At 43.7% G+C, this 17,033-nt stretch overlaps 1 protein-coding gene across 3 annotated transcripts in view; it reads left to right on the top strand.

Annotated features, from left to right (window-relative positions):
- CREB1 (cAMP responsive element binding protein 1) overlaps nucleotides 1-17,033 on the top strand; it is a 1,172,277-nt gene that overhangs the window by 1,096,734 nt on the left and 58,510 nt on the right. For all 3 annotated transcript variants that reach the window (XM_044060541.1, XM_044060540.1, XM_044060543.1), the window contains exon 7: nucleotides 13,818-13,968. In XM_044060541.1, coding sequence (XP_043916476.1) covers nucleotides 13,818-13,968 — 151 coding nt within the window. The remainder of the gene's footprint in view (nucleotides 1-13,817; nucleotides 13,969-17,033) is intronic.

Genomic DNA, 17,033 nt, shown 5'->3' with positions numbered 1-17,033 from the left:
ACCTACTTGTCAGACAGTGTTTCAGTAGAGGTATTGACCTGGGCCCCCAGCTCCTCTGTTCCCTTCCCTATCGGCAAAAAGATAGGTTGTATATGAAGCTTTGGTCTTGACTCTGGTTTCTTTGCCTCTGCCACCAATCACTCCACTGTGGCCATTTTGAGTTTCTCAGACCACTGTTCAGTTTCTCTCCGTTTGCCTGCTACAGCTGCTTGGGACCCCGCTAAAGACTTACGGCAGACACTTCCACTGTGTTTGTTTGGCTGTACTCTTCGGGCAAGGGAAACCACCCTTAACGGCATCAGAGTGAGTAGACATTGTTCCTTTGTGGAGCTACACAGAGGAGTTTGATTCCTGGGAAAAGGAACATACTTGAGTGCGCTCTTTCTCTGATGAATCTCCCAGGAAAAGGAAATCTAAGACATTTCTTCCCTTGTGTTCCCTTCAACTGCAGCAGATAATGAGGATTGTCTCGGTTTTGTTAAAGGTTTATTTAAAGCCTTGCAGTCTTTACATTCTGAGTCTTTCTTCATTTAAAGAGGAAAAGGTTATTTTTTCTCATATTCTGATTCTCAGTCTGAGAGACTGAAATTAGACTTGCAGTGTGTTACTCTGGTTCCTAGTCCACAAAATGGTGAATCTTGAGTCTGAGGAAAGTTTTTCTTATGATTTCTTACCTGAAGAGCTGTCTTTTGTTGATATTACTGCCAGAGTTATTTCAGTAGAAACAACAACAAAAAAAAACATTGCAGAATCTCAGCAAATGTATGATTTGCTTCAGGTGGATTTCCCTCAGTCTGCAGTTTTTCCCTTATTTGGCCAGCGTTGGAAGATGCCTTTCTTGACAGCCCAGAAAGTATGAAAAATTATGTAAGATTCACCAGATCCACAAGTTTTTTTCCAAACTAGGTCAGACCGTGCAGTAACTTTTCTGACAAAACCATCTTCTGCAAACACCTTATGGTAGATGCCTTGTTTTTGTTTCACAAAGAAAGGAAAAACTTTGATGGGTTTGAAAAGAAGAGTTTACGCTTCTACTGTACCATTCAGAATAATGAATTGTTGGACTTGCATTGTCTGTTTCATTTGTTTTTTATTTTTTTTAACAGTGCGAATGTTAATTACTAACCTTCCTTGACATCCTTAAATTTAATGTTTTGTTTGTCCCAGGTAACCAAACACACACTAAAATGTTCTTATGACACTAGTGATGCAGTTTCTAGAGCAGCTGCTATTTGTTCTGTCATGGGAAGGTTTGCCTGGCTACATTCTTAGAATTTAACGGTGGATGTCAATGCAGAGCTCCTGAATGCTGTCCTGGATAAGTAGGAATTATCTCCCCATTCCTCTGCTGAGGTCCTGATGAAAGAGGAAAGTTAATATGGGGATTTACCTAACTTATTCAACCTTTTACACCAAAATATAGTGGAAACTTTCCTTCAATTCAGATTATTTTTACAGAAAACACAATAAGCAGTCCCAGCAAGGCAAATGCAAACAGAATCTCAGAAAACAATCGCAGGGAGGTTTAAAAAAAAGAATGGGTCCTCTCAAAACAAAATACAGTATAAAAAAAGCAAATTGACTGTATGCCCTTTCATGTTTTCCCACCTTCTCACCCTGGCATTCCAGTAAAGCTTTCCCAAAGTCTAGGTATTCGGTTCCCTGCTCTGGCATCAGATAACTTCAGACACTTGGATTTTGAGAGTCCTTCAAAAAAGGCTTCATTTGGCAGGAAGATTCCCTTTCCCCTTTTCAAGAGATTCCTGCACATCCATCCAATGAAACCTTCCTGCTTTCTCCTATCCCAGGTCAAATGCTATCCCAGGAGGCTGTAGAACATATTCCCCAAAATTCAAAACCCTGTCTCTTCAAGTCTCTCTCACCTTTCACTCCACGTTTGTTTTTCTGATAACTCTAGATGTAAAAGTTACTTATCACATTTCAGTTCTAAAAGTTTTCTGATACTTTTCACATTTATCTTTGTCTGGTTTACATTTCCAATTCTCTGCTTTACCCTTTGAGTTGTCAGCAGCTACAAGAGTGTTTACAAAATGCCTGTCTGACTCTAATGCATTGCAGGTTGCAGGGCACATTTTCCACACATTTCCATATTTACATTGCTGCTTTATTTTTGCAGCTTTTTCACAAGTTTTCAAGAGTCTCTGGCCTGGGTAAAGAACCTTTTTCAAAAGAACATAGAGAAATCTTTTCTAATTCCACCTCACAGTGTAGTGTTTCTGGGATGTCTCCTGGATACATTCCTCATACTGGCATTTCTTCCTCTTCCTTTTACCCCTCAAAAACCCACCATGGTGTCCTCTTCTGAGGAGCAGCACTGTAATTAATTATGACCATTCTCTAAACTATTCCTCTCGGCTACATTCTCCAGGACAAATTTCTGATGAAGAGGGCTCCTTCTCACTGGATTCCCTTATGGAGGAAGCTTCCTTTGGGAAGACTGTACAGAATATGATGAAACACTTTGAATGGCAATACAAACAGATCTGTGATGTTCAGAAGAGGTATTAGCCTCTTTGAGATGGGTACTGAATCCTTGAGGCTTTCCAGGACACCTTTCAGTCCACTTCTTCTCAATCACCAGTTCCTAAAAGACCAGACAGGTTTTACAAGGTGCCTGATTACTCAAAATTGTTATACAAGAATCAAGTGGCAGACCCCTCTGCGCTGTACTTCTTCAGATAAGCATTCTGTTTCTGCCCAGTGCTAATGCCCTGTATATGGACACCACTGCTACCCTTGCATTTAGGACAGTTAACTACCAGACTCAAATGACAATACTTCTTCTCTGTCCTGTAGTCCTTAGTTGTACTGAACCATCCTACAGCAGAGTGTATATATCAAATGCAGAGTGTATTATCCTAGACCACTCAAATAGCCAGACACAGCATTAAGTTTAGTTATAGTGCTATAAATGCTGCTTCTAGGGCAAATGCCACTGGATCTGTTATTCACAGATATGCATAGTTTTGAAGTCAAGCTGTCCCTGTGGATTTCAAATCAAAACTTTTAGACTCTTCCTTGGGCACAGACTTGCTGTTTAGTTCTCAGGCTGCCAGTCTGTTCACAACTCTCCAAGACTAAGGTAAGACCATGAAAGACTGCAGACAGAATCTGCTCTCCTTAGGTCCCATCTAAATCTATCCCCTTCATTAGAAGGTTCAAAGATAGCTCGGAAACAAAGAACCCCCTCCTTAGGGAACTTCCAGTGGGGGCATCCCTTTGGAAGCAAAAATCTGTGCAACACCGTTTCCCCTGCCCTTAGCCCCATTACTCCTCTTTCTCAAAGACTGTCTCTGTCCCTGGCCAGGTGGCTATTAGCTATTACCACAGGCAAGTGGATCCTGTTAACTTGCCACTAGTAAATGATGTTTAGCTAACTGGAAACATTTTTCTGGTTGATCCCAAAGCAGGTTAAGGCCTAGATGCTTCTGGTTCTCTAGTACTTGTGTGAGTTATCCTCTGGCCTTTCTTACTCTTCTGTCAAGATTCACCTCTTGGCTGTCTGTGCTTGTCTGGCCATGGATCCCCCTTTCTACCCTACCTCACTTGAAACAATTTTTTAAAAAAAGTTTTGTGTATCCATCTACCAGTAAGTCAGGTGACTGCTTGTTTGGAATCTTAATTTTGTACTGGAGAAAATTGCATTTTTCCTTATGAGGCTGATGTGAAAGTCTTGTCTTGGAAAACTGTTCTTCATTGCTTTGACATCTGCAAGAAGAGTATCTGAGTTAGACTCTTAGGGTGATTCAATCTTGTGCATCACAAAGGAAGGTTAACTGAGAACATATCCTTCCTTTATGCCTAAAGTGGTTTCAGTTTATTTTGAGCTAAGCTATTCATTTCCTTGTTTACATTCCAGAACCAAAAAATAGGATAGAGGGAATTTTACACACTCTGGATGTTGACAGGCAACTTGCGTACTACATTGACAGTACAAGGAATTCTAATCAACTGTTTGCCCCTTTTCTAATCATCCTAGGAGGCAAACAGTGTAAAAATGGGCAGTTTCTAAATAGTTATGTCGTACTATTGCTTTTTGTTCTCACTGTAACAAGACACTTCAGGCTAAGTCAGAGCCCACATTACCAGGGTTCTGTGGCATTTTGGAAAGGAGTGGATTCTAGAAATACAGTGGATATAAAAAGTTTACACACCCCTGTTTAAATGCCAGGTTTTTGTGATATAAAAAATGAGACCACAATAAATCATTTCAAAACTTTTCCCACTTTTAATGTGACCTATAACCTGTACAATTCAATTGAAAAACAAATCCGTTGGGGGAAAAAATATAAAAAAAATAAAAAACGTACAATAAGCTGGTTGCATAAGTGTGCACACCCTTAAACTAATACTGTGTTGAAGCACCTTTTGATATGATTACAGCATTCAGTCTTCTTGGGTACACACCTGCCATCAATTAGAGACTCTTATTAACCCCAAATAAAGTTCGGCTGTCCTAGTAGGATTTTCCTGACATTTACTCAGTTGCCTGCTGCAGCAAAAGCTATGGTTCGCAGAGAGCTTACAAAGCATTAAAGGTATCTCATTGTTGAAATGCATCAGTCAGGAGAAGGGTACAAAACAATTTCCACAACATTGGATATACCGTGGAACACAATGAAGACAATCAAAAAGTGGAGAAACTATGGGACAACAGTGATGTTGCAAAGACCTGGACGTCCCTCCACAATTGATGAAAAGACAAGACGAAAACCCGGTCAGGGAGGCTGCCAAGTGACCTACAGCAACACTGAAGGAGCTGCAGGAATTTCTGGCAAATACTGGTTGTGTACTACATGTGACAACAATCTCCTGTATTCTCCATATGTCTGGGCTATGGGTTAGGGTTGCAAGATGGAAGCCTTTTCTTACACAGAAAAAACATCCAGGCCTGGCTAAAATTAGCAGAACAGTACATAGTCTCCCAAGAGCATGTGAGAAAATGTGTTGTATCCTGAAGATACCAAGGTTGAACTTTTTGGCCATAATTCCAAAAGGTACATTTGGCTCAAAAACAGTACTTCGCATCACCGAAAGAACAGCTTCCCCATGGTATGGTGGTGGCAGTATTATGCTATGGGGTTGCTTTTCTTCAGCTGGAACTGGGGCTTTAGTCAAGGTGGAGGGGCTTATGAACAGTTCCAAATACCAGTCACTTTTGGCCCAAAAACTTCAGGCATTTGCTAGAAAGCTGAAGATGATGAGGAATTTCACCTTTCAACAAAATCATACATCCAAATAAACAAAAGAATGGGTTCATCAGAAGAAAATTAATGTTTTAGAATGGCCCAGCCAGAGCCCAGACCTAAATCCAGTAGAAAATATGTGGGGGTGACCTGAAGAGGGCTGTGCACAAGAGATCCCCTTGCAATCTGACAGATTTGCAGCGTTTTTACAAGGAAGAGTGGGCAAATATTGCCAAGTCAGGATGTGCCATGCTGATAGACTCCTACCCAAGAAGACCAAATGCTGTAATTAAATCAAATGGTGCTTCAACAGAGTATTAGTTTAAGGGTGTGCACACTTATGCAACCAGCTTATTGTACGTTTTTATTTTTTATATTTTTTCCCCTAACAGATTTGTTTGTTTCTCAATTAAATTGTACAGGTTACAGGTCACATTAAAGGTATTTCACAAAAAACTGGCATTTTAACGGGTGTGTAAATGTTGTATATCCACTGTATACCAGAGGCAGCAATTTGTTCATCTGTGTATACACCTTTACCAACCTCGCAAACTAGATTCATTCTGTAGGTCCAGACCAGGTTTTACTAGGACTGTTCTCCGGGGACTCCTGGACTCTTCCTTCTTCCTCTTCCCTTTCATCCTAAGCTGTGGTATTCATCCCATACAGCTTAGGCTACTACAAAATTGATCTAATGGTGAATAAAGTACAGATCTGTAAGTTAAAGCACAGTAATAGTAGATGTCTGACTACATCAGTTTTATAGTGGAAACACCCTCCCACCATTCCCCTTCTTTTTTTGGTAGTTTATGCCAGGGTGTAGGTATTTTCCTTTCTTCTAGCACATATCAAGCTGTCAGGGCTCTAGTATCCCTTATGTTGGAATGAAACAAGAAAGCTCTTAAGGTTTGGTGCCCTAACCACTGACGTTTGTACTGGATGTCCTTCAAGAATGCAACTGCAGTCATAACATATGGGTTGTCCTGCCTCAGGCAGCCCTCGGTCGGCCGAATTCCAAAGTCTGGGTCCGGCGTCGGCTGATGTCGCCTCCTCTCCGACGTCACAACGGCTGGAGTATAAAGGCATCGGCCGACGCCATCTTCTCCAGTCTTTCTTGCCGCTCTGTGCCCGAAGCAGAAGCAGTTCACAAGTGCCGGTCGGTCATCTCCTGTGTTTTCAGTACCGAAGTCATCTAAAAGCTAAGTACCCCGTTGGGGAACATTTTTTCTTGTCTCAGCCGATGTCAGAACAAATTGAGAACGTTAATAATTGTTTGTCTTGTGGTAAACAAATACCTCATAAGGACTACCATTCTTACTGTCTTCCTTGCCTGGGCCCAGACCACGACGTCTCGGCCTGTGCTGCCTGTGCTTGCTTTAATAAGCGCACTCTCAGGCGCCAGGCAGAATTTGCTGAAGACTTTTTTGGCGAATCCTTCGCATATACCATGCCGTCGGATCAACCGACAGCTCAATCTTCCAAAAAATGGAAGGACCGGGACCGGCATCCTCGGCCCGCCCCACCGATACTACTCCTAGACCCTCCGCTAGTGCTTCGGTCCCGCGAAGCGGTAATTCAGCCGCTCCAGGCTGACGACACAGCGTTAACTAGTCCTTCGGTCCCGGAGACCTCTCTGGTGCCGGTTGTTGATTTTCCTCCGGATACCAAAGTTCTTGATTTACCCGACACCATTCCGGTGGACAAGGTCACTCCTGCACGTGGGGCTGCTAGGCCTCCTGTATCTATGTCCATCAAGGCCTTTGCACGTGCTAAGGCCGCCAGCCAGGCCAAGGCCCATCCTAAACCTGCTGTCCAGGCCCCCTCTTCTGATAAACAGATTATGTCTCTTGCTGCAGACCTTATTTCCCTTATCAGGGGGTCTCAGCCTCACCCAGACAGAGGTTCTCAGCCTCCTGCAGAGAAAAGGCCTAGAACTGAGCAGACTGAAAACCTCTCCTCAGATGAGGCCTCTGGGAATCTTCAGATATTCAAGAAGAATCCTTCCAGGCCTATGAGGACTCTGATGCTGAGGAATCAATTCCCTCTGCCTCTCCTCCAGAGGATTTCTCTTTTGGTGAAGTCCTGCACTCAATGAGGGAACATTTCCAATGGCAGGGTCAGGAATTCTCTGATTCCAGGAAAAGGCTCCGTACCTTCCTAAAGCTTCCCCAGCACAGACCTTTAGCTATTCCTCCTGTGATGGATGTTTTGGATGATGTTTTCTCTGATTCCAGTGCTAACCCTGACTCTCTCCCCCCTGCTCCTGTCAAGCCAGACATATATTACAGAGTCCCTGACACTCACAAACATCTCTTTAAGGCCCACACCGTGGATTTAGAAACTATTTCACAGGGTCCCAAGGGAGTGGCTACCTCCACTGCCAAGAATCCTTTGCCAGCGGATAGGGAAGCCAGGTCTATGGAGAGATGGGGTAAAAAAGTTTATACCTCTACCACCCTAGCCATGAGGTCTCTTAACTGCCTTTTTCATTTGTTTCAGTACCAGAATTTTTTACTGGATGATTTACAGAAAAAGTTAGCCTCTCCTGAGCCTGTTGACAGAAAGGCATTGCAGGATCACATACATAACACTCAGCAGGTTAACAATCATTTTCTTCAATGTGGTTATGATGCATTGGAAGCTTCATGTAGGGCAGCTATGACTGGGGCGGTGATACGTAGACATGCTTGGTTAAAAGATCAGCCACTGCCAGACCATGTCAAAGTAAAGTTACTTGATGCACCTCTGGAAAAACAGAAGCTTTTTGGTGCTAATGCACGTGTTGAAGTCCATTGAGGAAAAAGCTAAGTCAGTACAGACAGTCAAGGATTTCCTCCAGGTTCAGCCACCCAGATTCAGTAGAAACTGGCCTTCAAAGAATTGGTCCTTCCCAGACTCGGACAAGTTTCAAAGGGGAAAGAACAGGCGTGGCCAAGGCCAATACCGAGGCTCCTACAGGGGACGCCAATGGCAACCTACAAATCAAAGAAGTGCTGCAGCCAGTCCAGCTGCACCACAAGGACAATCACAATGACTTGACTTTCATACCGCCTACAAGGGCTCAGAGAGAAGCACCCTTGGGCGGAAAATTATCCTTTTTCTCAAACAACTGGCATATCTTAACCAAGGACAGTTGGATTCTAGATTTAATAGACAAGGGTTACAGATTCCACTTCCATACTTTACCTACAAGACAAGGCATGCCAGACCTGCCACACCATCAAAGGGCAGAGGCACTCATTCAAGTTTCAAAGCTATTAAGTATAAAAGCAATAGAAAAGGTACCTCCCCAGGAACAAGGCCAGGGATTCTATTCAAGACTGTTCCTTGTTCCAAGAAAGGAAAACAAATGAAGACCTATACTGGACTTGTCTACTCTAAATACCTTTCTCATTGTGCCAAAGTTCAAAATGCTGACGTTACAGCAACTCCTTCCCATGCTGGGCAAGGGGTCTTGGCTGGTCACTCTGGACCTCAAGGAGGCATACCTGCATGTCCCAATCGGACAAAGCTGCAGAAGATACCTCAGATTTCTTGCAGGGACAGAGCACTATCAATTCTCAGCATTGCCGTTTGGCTTATCTACTGCGCCCAGAGTGTTCACGAAATGCCTGGCATCAGTAGTGGCACACTGCAGACTCCAGGGAATTCAAATATACCCCTACCTGGACGACTGCCTCATACAAGCAGACAACAGACAAACCTTAATAAAAAACTTGGACTGTGTCATGCAATTACTACAGGCCTTGGGATACACAGTCACCGTTCAGAAATCAAGGCTACTGCCATCCCAACAGATTATTTTCCTAGGAGCCAAACTGGACACACAAACACAAATGGCCTACCTCACAGAGGAAAAACAACAGCAGTTACCAGAGTACTTCAAAGGCCTAGCACAGCTCTCCCAGCTGACTGCAAGGAAACTCCTGCAGGCCCTGGGGTTCATGGCCTCATGCATTCTTCTGATACCTTTGGCAAGACTTCATATGAGAAAGCTGCAATGGTATTTGAAAAGCTTATGGTCCCAACACAGCCAAAGCCTAGAGGACGTAATCCCACTTATTCCATGCCTGCAAAAGGAATTCTTGTGGTGGGCTCAAGCAAGTCAGTTAAACAAAGGCATGTCTTTCAACAGACCTCAAGCAGGTCAAATAATTACAACAGACGCCTCAGATCATGGATGGGGCGACATGGAGGGCAGATGCGCTCAAGGTCAATGGACACCAAAGGAAAGACATCTGCACATAAACTAAAGAGATGCTGGCAGTGATACATGCAATCGAGAGTTTCGAAAAATCACTGCAGCAAGGACATTTACTAATAAGGACAGACAACACCACTGTCATGTGGTATATAAACAAGCAGGGAGGGACTCATTCATACCCTCTCTGCAGACTAACAATGATTCTCTGGGAAAAAGCACTGAGTCTGAAGATACACCTGCAATCCCAGTTTGTGCCAGACAAGGACAATGTACTGGCGGACAAGCTGAGCAGAAATTTCTTGGATCCACACGAATGGATGCTGCATCCCCACATTTTCTCACAAATAACAAAGACATGGGGAAGACCGGACATAGATTTATTTGCATCTCACAGGAATCATCACCTGGAAAAGTTCTGTACCAGGACCCACCATGCACTAGCCTGGACAACGGATGCTCTCTCCTTCAGCTGGAATTCCCTAAAAATTTATGCATTTCCTCCTCTGCCACTGTTGACCAAGGTGATCCTGAAGATCAAAGCAGAACAACCAACAGGCATTTTGATAGCTCTAGACTGGCCAAAGCAACACTGGTACCCTTTGCTGTTGAGCATAACTCGGACTAAACCGTGGCCTCTGCCTCTATGGCCCCTGCTCCTAACACAACACAACTATAGGACTGTTCACCAAAACCTGAAAACATTACATCTGACAGCCTGGAGGTTACTTGAACTCCTCCCGCTTCCAGTCTTTCCAAGGCAGTTCAGGACATCTTATTGGAAGCACGCAGACCATCCACCAGAAAAGCCTATTCAGCCAAGTGGAAGAGATTCAGCATCTGGGCTGCCAACAGTGGTCAGGATACAATAGTACTGAGTATACCTCAGATATTGGAATACTTGGCAGAAATTTTTCATTCTGGACTCTCATATTCTTCCATAAAGATTCATGCCTCAGCAATCTCAGCAAGATACAATTGTGATCCACCAGTGTTCTCACATCCTTTGCTAAAACAGTTCCTGAGAGGGATAAAGAATATCAAGCCTCCCAGAAAACAACCAGTACCCGCATGGGACCTCAATTTTGTACTGGAAAAATTATCTCTGCCTCCCTTTGAGCCAGCAGCAACCTCGGAGATGCAATTTCTATCATGGAAAACGGTTTTTCTATTGGCAGTCACATCAGCAAGAAGAGTCTCGGAGATACAGGCACTCATGGCAGTACCTCCTTTCCTCATTTTCCATCAGGACAGTCTCTCTCTAAGAACAAATCCTTCTTTCATGCCAAAGGTGATTTCCAGGGTGTCTCTAAATCAAGCTATTCACCTTCCTACTTTCTTCCCCAATCCTCAAAATAGAGGGGAAAGACTGCTGCATACCTTGGGACATACACAGGCAACTACGCTACTACTTGGACAGATCTAAGGCCACCAGAAAGTCTGACCAGCTGTTTGTAGCCTATGCTGCTGGAATACAAGGAAAAGCGATCTCCAAGCAAACAATTTCAAAATGGATTGGACACTGCATCAGATTCTGCTATTCTTACCATGGAAAAAGTGTGCCAGCCAATATTAGTCCACATTCCACCAGAGCAATAGCCACCTCCACAGCTTTCCTAAGAGGAGTGGCTACAAAGGACATTCTAGAGGCTGCTACATGGAGCTCCGTGCATACATTTACCAAACACTACAACCTGCCTTTATACTCCAGATCCCAAGCAGGCTTTGCTTCGGCAGTCCTGCAGGGCATTTTAGCTACACCATCTTTTTCTTAGCTCCATCCACCCCCAGCTTGGCTATGGTATTCAACCCATATGTTATGACTGCAGTTGCATTCTTGAAGGACATAGTACAGTTTTGTACCTACCATAAATGTAGATGTCCGATAGATATGCAACTGCAGTCGGATTTTCCCTCCCGCCTTCCCCTCTTTTCCTTCATTTGGGTCCATTCCCCCTGTTCCTTTAGCTGGGGGTATCTCCTATGGTGTATCTGTTTATTACTGTTGTGCATGTCTGGAATTGTTTATCCATTCACCAAATTTAGCCTTCCTAGGAGGGCACCTGGCATCTGGGGCAAGAAACACTGAAGAAGATGGCGTCGGCCGATGCCTTTATACTCCAGCCGTTGTGACGTCGGAGAGGAGGCGACACCAGCCGACGCCGGACCCAGACTTTGGAATTCGGCCGACCGAGGGCTGCCTGAGGCAGGACAACCCATATGTTATGACTGCAGTTGCATATCTATCGGACATCTACATTTATGGTAGGTACAAAACTGTACTTTTCCTTAACTGGTACAATAAGGGTGCATGGAAGATGCCATGAAGCTTTGAAAGCTGGCCAGTCATCCAACCCTTGGCATGATGCATCCTATATAATTTAGGCTACTGCAACAATGTTGTATTCGAGCATTTACTGTTGTAGTAAAGTTATTTATACTCCTGTACAGTGTCCCTGTTTTCTTTGCTAGGGCAGATGTACACCATCAGCTTGGGGTGTTTCTGTAAAACAAGTCCATGAGTTTGGGAAGATGGAACAATTTGTATCTTTTGCTCCAAGACAAGAAGGGCTGACAGTTGCTAAGTAGTCCCTTTACAGGTGGACTGCCAACTAAACTATCTTTTGCCAGGAGGTAGCAAAACTGCCTGTGTAGAAAATGCAGTCAAAGGCCACTGTAGCAGTACTAGTGCTTCCAGTGCTTGCTTCAAGTAGGTCTTTTGCAGATATTTTGTCTGTAGATGGTTGGCTATCCTCGCATATTTTAGACAGAATGTTTTGCCTCAACTGCAGAAGTCTGGCTTCCTTTGATAACTTGTACTTCAGGATTTCACCTTCCAAACCTTGGTCCATGGGATGTCGGTCGCCCACCCCTCAGTTTCCTTCCACTGTGATTTACTGCTTGAAGTCGTCCGAATCACTGACCCATGATGGAGGATCCTTGATGTTTCATGTAATATTTTCTCGCCAAATCATTTGGTCTGAGAGTGGTACCTTCTCTAATGGATCCCAGATACCCTTCCAGCATCCACCTTTGATTGAACTGCCCATCCATACAGCTGTAAGTTTTGGAGTTCCCTTTAAGTTGGGCAATATGTAATTTTTCATATCTTTTATTATTGTTTGTTGATTTGCAAAAAGTGTGCTGTATTAGTTTGGGATGAACTGTGCCTCAAGTTAGGTGTACATATGCTGTCTGTGTCACACTGTGATGTACGTTAGTGCTGAGCATTCTTGCCTCAGAAGGCTAGAGCTTCTGAGAAAACAGTGCCAGATAGTATTTGATTGTGAAGCTGAACTCACTCACTGAACATTTGTTGACTCGTCAAGGAAGGTCTCCTCCTAGATCGGCTTTTGTGTAAAGAATACATCAGTTGCATCTGAGATGGACAGTAGCAGCAGTATAGATGCCCTCCACTGGTACATTTTTGGATATAGTTTACTTCTTTGTAGTCTTCCAGCTGTAAACTGTTGCATGCTTAATGTTACAGTTAGTAGGATTTAGAAGAACTGAATAGAGTGCAGTGTAGTGCTGATTTGTGTGAGGATTGTGTCAGCCAATGTTGGAAGAGCAGCTACATGCTAGAGGCATGCTAGAGGCATTATGCGTATACAAGAAACCTCTATCTGTGGGAAGAATGGATAGAACTTGTAGTGAGTAGTGGTTCATTTTGTTTTATTGCTGTTAAGCTTTGCAATTTAAAAGTCTGTTGTATGTTAAGGTCTTATCCTTTCTCTTTCTTTTGTGTCACCTACCACCATCAGCTTGCTCTGCCTCTAGCAGTCTGTATTTTTGGAAGCAGAGATGGGTTACTTTCTTTGCTGCAGGCACTCTAGCCAGCCTTCTGTGGACATAAAGATTTAATGAATTCAGTTTTGCCTCCTCATCCATTGTGATCACTGTTGCATTATTCCTTATCACTGTTTTTTATGGTCATGGAGATTGCAGAGTGTTGTGACCAAGTGCTATTCAGTAAGTGAACCTTGGAACTCAGAAAATGCAGTTCCTTGTATACCCCAGTTTGCAAACAGTGCAACTGAATACATTTCCTTGAGGACATGCTGAATTTTAGAGGTACAAAAAAAAAGTTCCTCTCTATCCAGGTAGTGGTTTACCAAGACAGAGCCAGGACTCATCCGAGCAGGGGTACCGCTATTTCTCCACTACTTCAGTGACCTAGTAAAGGCAGGGTAAGTACAGTCTTTGATTAAAGTCAGTCATTTGGTTGTCCCCATCTTGTGTTCCTCTGGATTTGTCTCCTTTAGTAGTCTTGTGTTTTGTAAATGGAAGCTGAATCATATTATGATTTCAAAGGTTCAGTATTGCATTGTGCTATTGCATACAGTATGATTAGCTTGCCCTGAAGATTTTAACACTGTGCTGCTTTTTGTCTTCACACACACCCCCAGCTGCCTCTGGTGATGTACAGACTTATCAGATTCGCACAGCACCCACCAGCACTATCGCCTCTGGTGTTGTTATGGCATCTTCACCAGCACTCCCTCCTCAACCCGCTGAAGAGGCAGCCCGAAAGAGAGAAGTACGGTTGATGAAAAACAGGTATGTTTAGGCCCTCTTTTCTTCAGTATGTAAGATTGTTCTGCAGCTGAATTATGCCTTGCTTTTTGTATTCTATAAGTGAAAGCCATGTTTGAACAGAGAAATTGGTTCATATTATGAACATATCCAGTTGTAATAGTAAGAGGGGTGATTGGTGCTGTTGTAGACTTTCAGTATTAGAAAAAGTAGTGTTCGTCTATTACTTCTAATGAGGTGTTTGAGGAGATCACACGTAGAAAAATGCCTGCACTTGTTTTGATTGCATCTTGGTAAGAATATAGTTTGAGCAGCTTTAAGGAGATGTTAGAAATAATGGAGGCTTGCTTCTAAATAGTATGACCAGGCAAGTTCGACTTTATCATTGCTGACCCATTGACAAATAGCCCTGATATTATTTGAAGGAGGGAGATTAAAGTTCCTTAAGACTATTTTCTTTCATCAAGGGGGGCATGCTACTATATTGCTATAGGGTTGCTCTTTATTGGAGGCCAAAGGCTGCACCTGAGTGCCCTCTGCTTTTGTGTGCATTGCGGGTGGAGGTAAGGGCAAGACCACAGAATGTGCAGCTGTTAAAAAACATGCAGATGTAGTTTGTTTGAGACTTAACTTACTGCCAGCTAAGGAGAATAGATGGTTTAACGCAGCATATGATAAAAAAAGTGTTCCTGCATTGTTGCATTTTCTGACTACTAGGACCTTGGACTCTGCATGTAGCTGCCAAGACGTCTTCCTTCACATACTAGGCCTACTTAACAGATTAGGTCATGGCTACAGTTTGTCTCCCAGAACACAACAAAGTGTAAAGACTCTCATCTTCTTTTAGTGGATGATTTAAAACTGTGTAGCTCATAAGATGAGTGACTGAAAGCACAACTGCAAGTGGTGCAAACTTTTTCAGATATAAGAATCTCATTTGGTCTTGATAAATGTGCAAAAGCAACCATCTCATGATGTCAGTCTTCACATAATCCCTGACTGTATTCTGAGCCTCGGAACCGACTTGGCTGGTTTTCAGCTCACGCCTCCCAAACTCTTGAGCTAGGCTCTACCCATAATGCTCTTCACTAAATTACCTCAAATCTCATTTGCCATTTTGTGGTGTCAGACGTGTTTGACCTATCTCTAGAGCTTTGGCATTATTATACTGCAAGTTTTTTCTATATTTTTCTGTATTTTCTATATATTTTCTATTTATTTCTACCCACTCCTTTTTCCTTTTTTCTTTGTGTGCGTGTAAGTATTTCTCAGTTTTCCATTAGGTAGTTTAATGTACCATCATTGGTACTATTATCTTTCTGCCTTCTTTACCTCAGGGTAATCTTCATTTTTTTCTCCCTTTCCTGTTACTTCCAAAAAAAGACACTTTTCTGTCTCTCTATTTTCCTGTGTGTGTGTGTGTGTGTGTGTGTGTGTGTGTGTGTGTGTGTGTGTGTGTGTTAAAGTCTTGGGCCTTCCTTTTGTTAGCATAGCCAGTAGTCAACTAAGGGTACCTTTGGCTTTAAGAGGTGCCAAGTATGATAGGAAGATGCAGAACTCAGATGGGGATGTTTTCTGTGTACACTGTTTAGGCGCTATCCATCTCCAGGAGGATTGTGGCATTTGCCATGGTTTCTCTGCCAGAACCTTAACTGAGCGGAGAAACAAACTTAGGTTGAAGGGGCTATTAAAGGGTGATTTTGAAGTGGCCATTTCTTTTCCAAGAACTGAAGCCACCTCTTCTCTTCCTCTTCAAAAAAATGACCACATTCAGTTCTGAGACCTGCCTTCTAAGTTGACAAAACCACCTATGGTATCGATTGCTTCTTCGGCACCAGTAGGTAAGGATGTTTCAGCATCAAGTCATATCTCGGAGCAGACATCAGGAGCTTCGGTACAAGTGGGTTTATCGGTACTGAGGCAGACTAGCCTTATTTCCTTACCAAGGACCTTATATTTGCCATCAGCTGACTCTTTTGCTGACCTGCCACCCAGTCCTTTCCTGGAACCGAGGCCACCTAGGTCACCTTCAGCTTCCTCTATTCGGTCAACTAAGAGTCTGAGTTGGACATAATGAGAATGACACTAGTTGACCAGCTCCTGATGGCGAGAGGATTGCTTCCATACTCTGTTCCCAGCCAGCTCGGTTCCAGAACCATTCTTTCCTCGCCACCCTCTGATTCCTCCAACTGAGTATTCGGAACCCCTGGCACCGACCTGCTCGGCTCCGACTGCCTTTGTGTCGGTTGGGGTTGTTTCTCTGACATTGTTGATTGCATTGAGCTATTCTGGTTTTTCGGAACTGCAGATCTTCTAGGGTCAAGGCTTCATTGGTGGTTCCGAGGGGCAACGACTTCAATCCTTTCAGAGCCTTCCATGCCCCTTGGTGCCTTGGCATTCGTAAGCTCGACCCAGGCTTCAGAGGTGGCTTCCTCAGTGTGGGGTGGGACCACGGTTCTGAAGGAGTCCGTTTCGGTTCCGGGCTCCCATCCCACTGTGTGGGGGCCTGCCTTATGAATCATGGAGAAGGCTTTTGTCCATTGTGGAATCGAGTCTTTGCCATCCCTGTCAGGCCAAGTATCTAGTCTGTCCTCTCGATCCGTGCTTCCTCCAGCCTCATCCCTGGACGGATGGCACAAAAGCCTCAGGAGCGATCCACCATGGTGGTTTCTTCTTCAGATACCTCTCCGGAGCATCTCACTGAAGAGGTACCTGCAAAGAAAAAGTGTAAGAGGAAGCACTAGGACTCCCTGGACGAGTCTTTCACAAAGGATAGTGATTTAGATGAAGGGAAAGGTTCTGCTAGGTCACCCCCGATGATGAATCCTTCAGGGACATCCTAGAAATCCTGAAGCAGAGTGGTGGCTGGACTTCTTCAACCTTTCTCAGAGGAATCTATATACCTAGAGGCTTTTCTTGCCCAGCCCTCTACCTCTTGGATCTCACTGCCCACTGATGAGCTTATTAAACTCATCGCTCAGTGGGCCTGGAAAATTCCTGACTCCATTGAACCGATTCCCAAAATAACTGACTAGATTCTGTCTGCCCCTAAGGATGAGCAGTACTGGGCCAAGGGTATTGCCCTAGAC

Source organism: Protopterus annectens, chromosome 2.part0 (genome assembly GCF_019279795.1).
Source record: "Protopterus annectens isolate FY-2018-M chromosome 2.part0, PAN1.0, whole genome shotgun sequence".
In the NCBI taxonomy this organism is placed as follows: domain Eukaryota; kingdom Metazoa; phylum Chordata; order Ceratodontiformes; family Protopteridae; genus Protopterus; species Protopterus annectens.
Note: the sequence above shows the minus strand (reverse complement) of the source record. Positions and strands in the feature narration are given on the sequence as shown.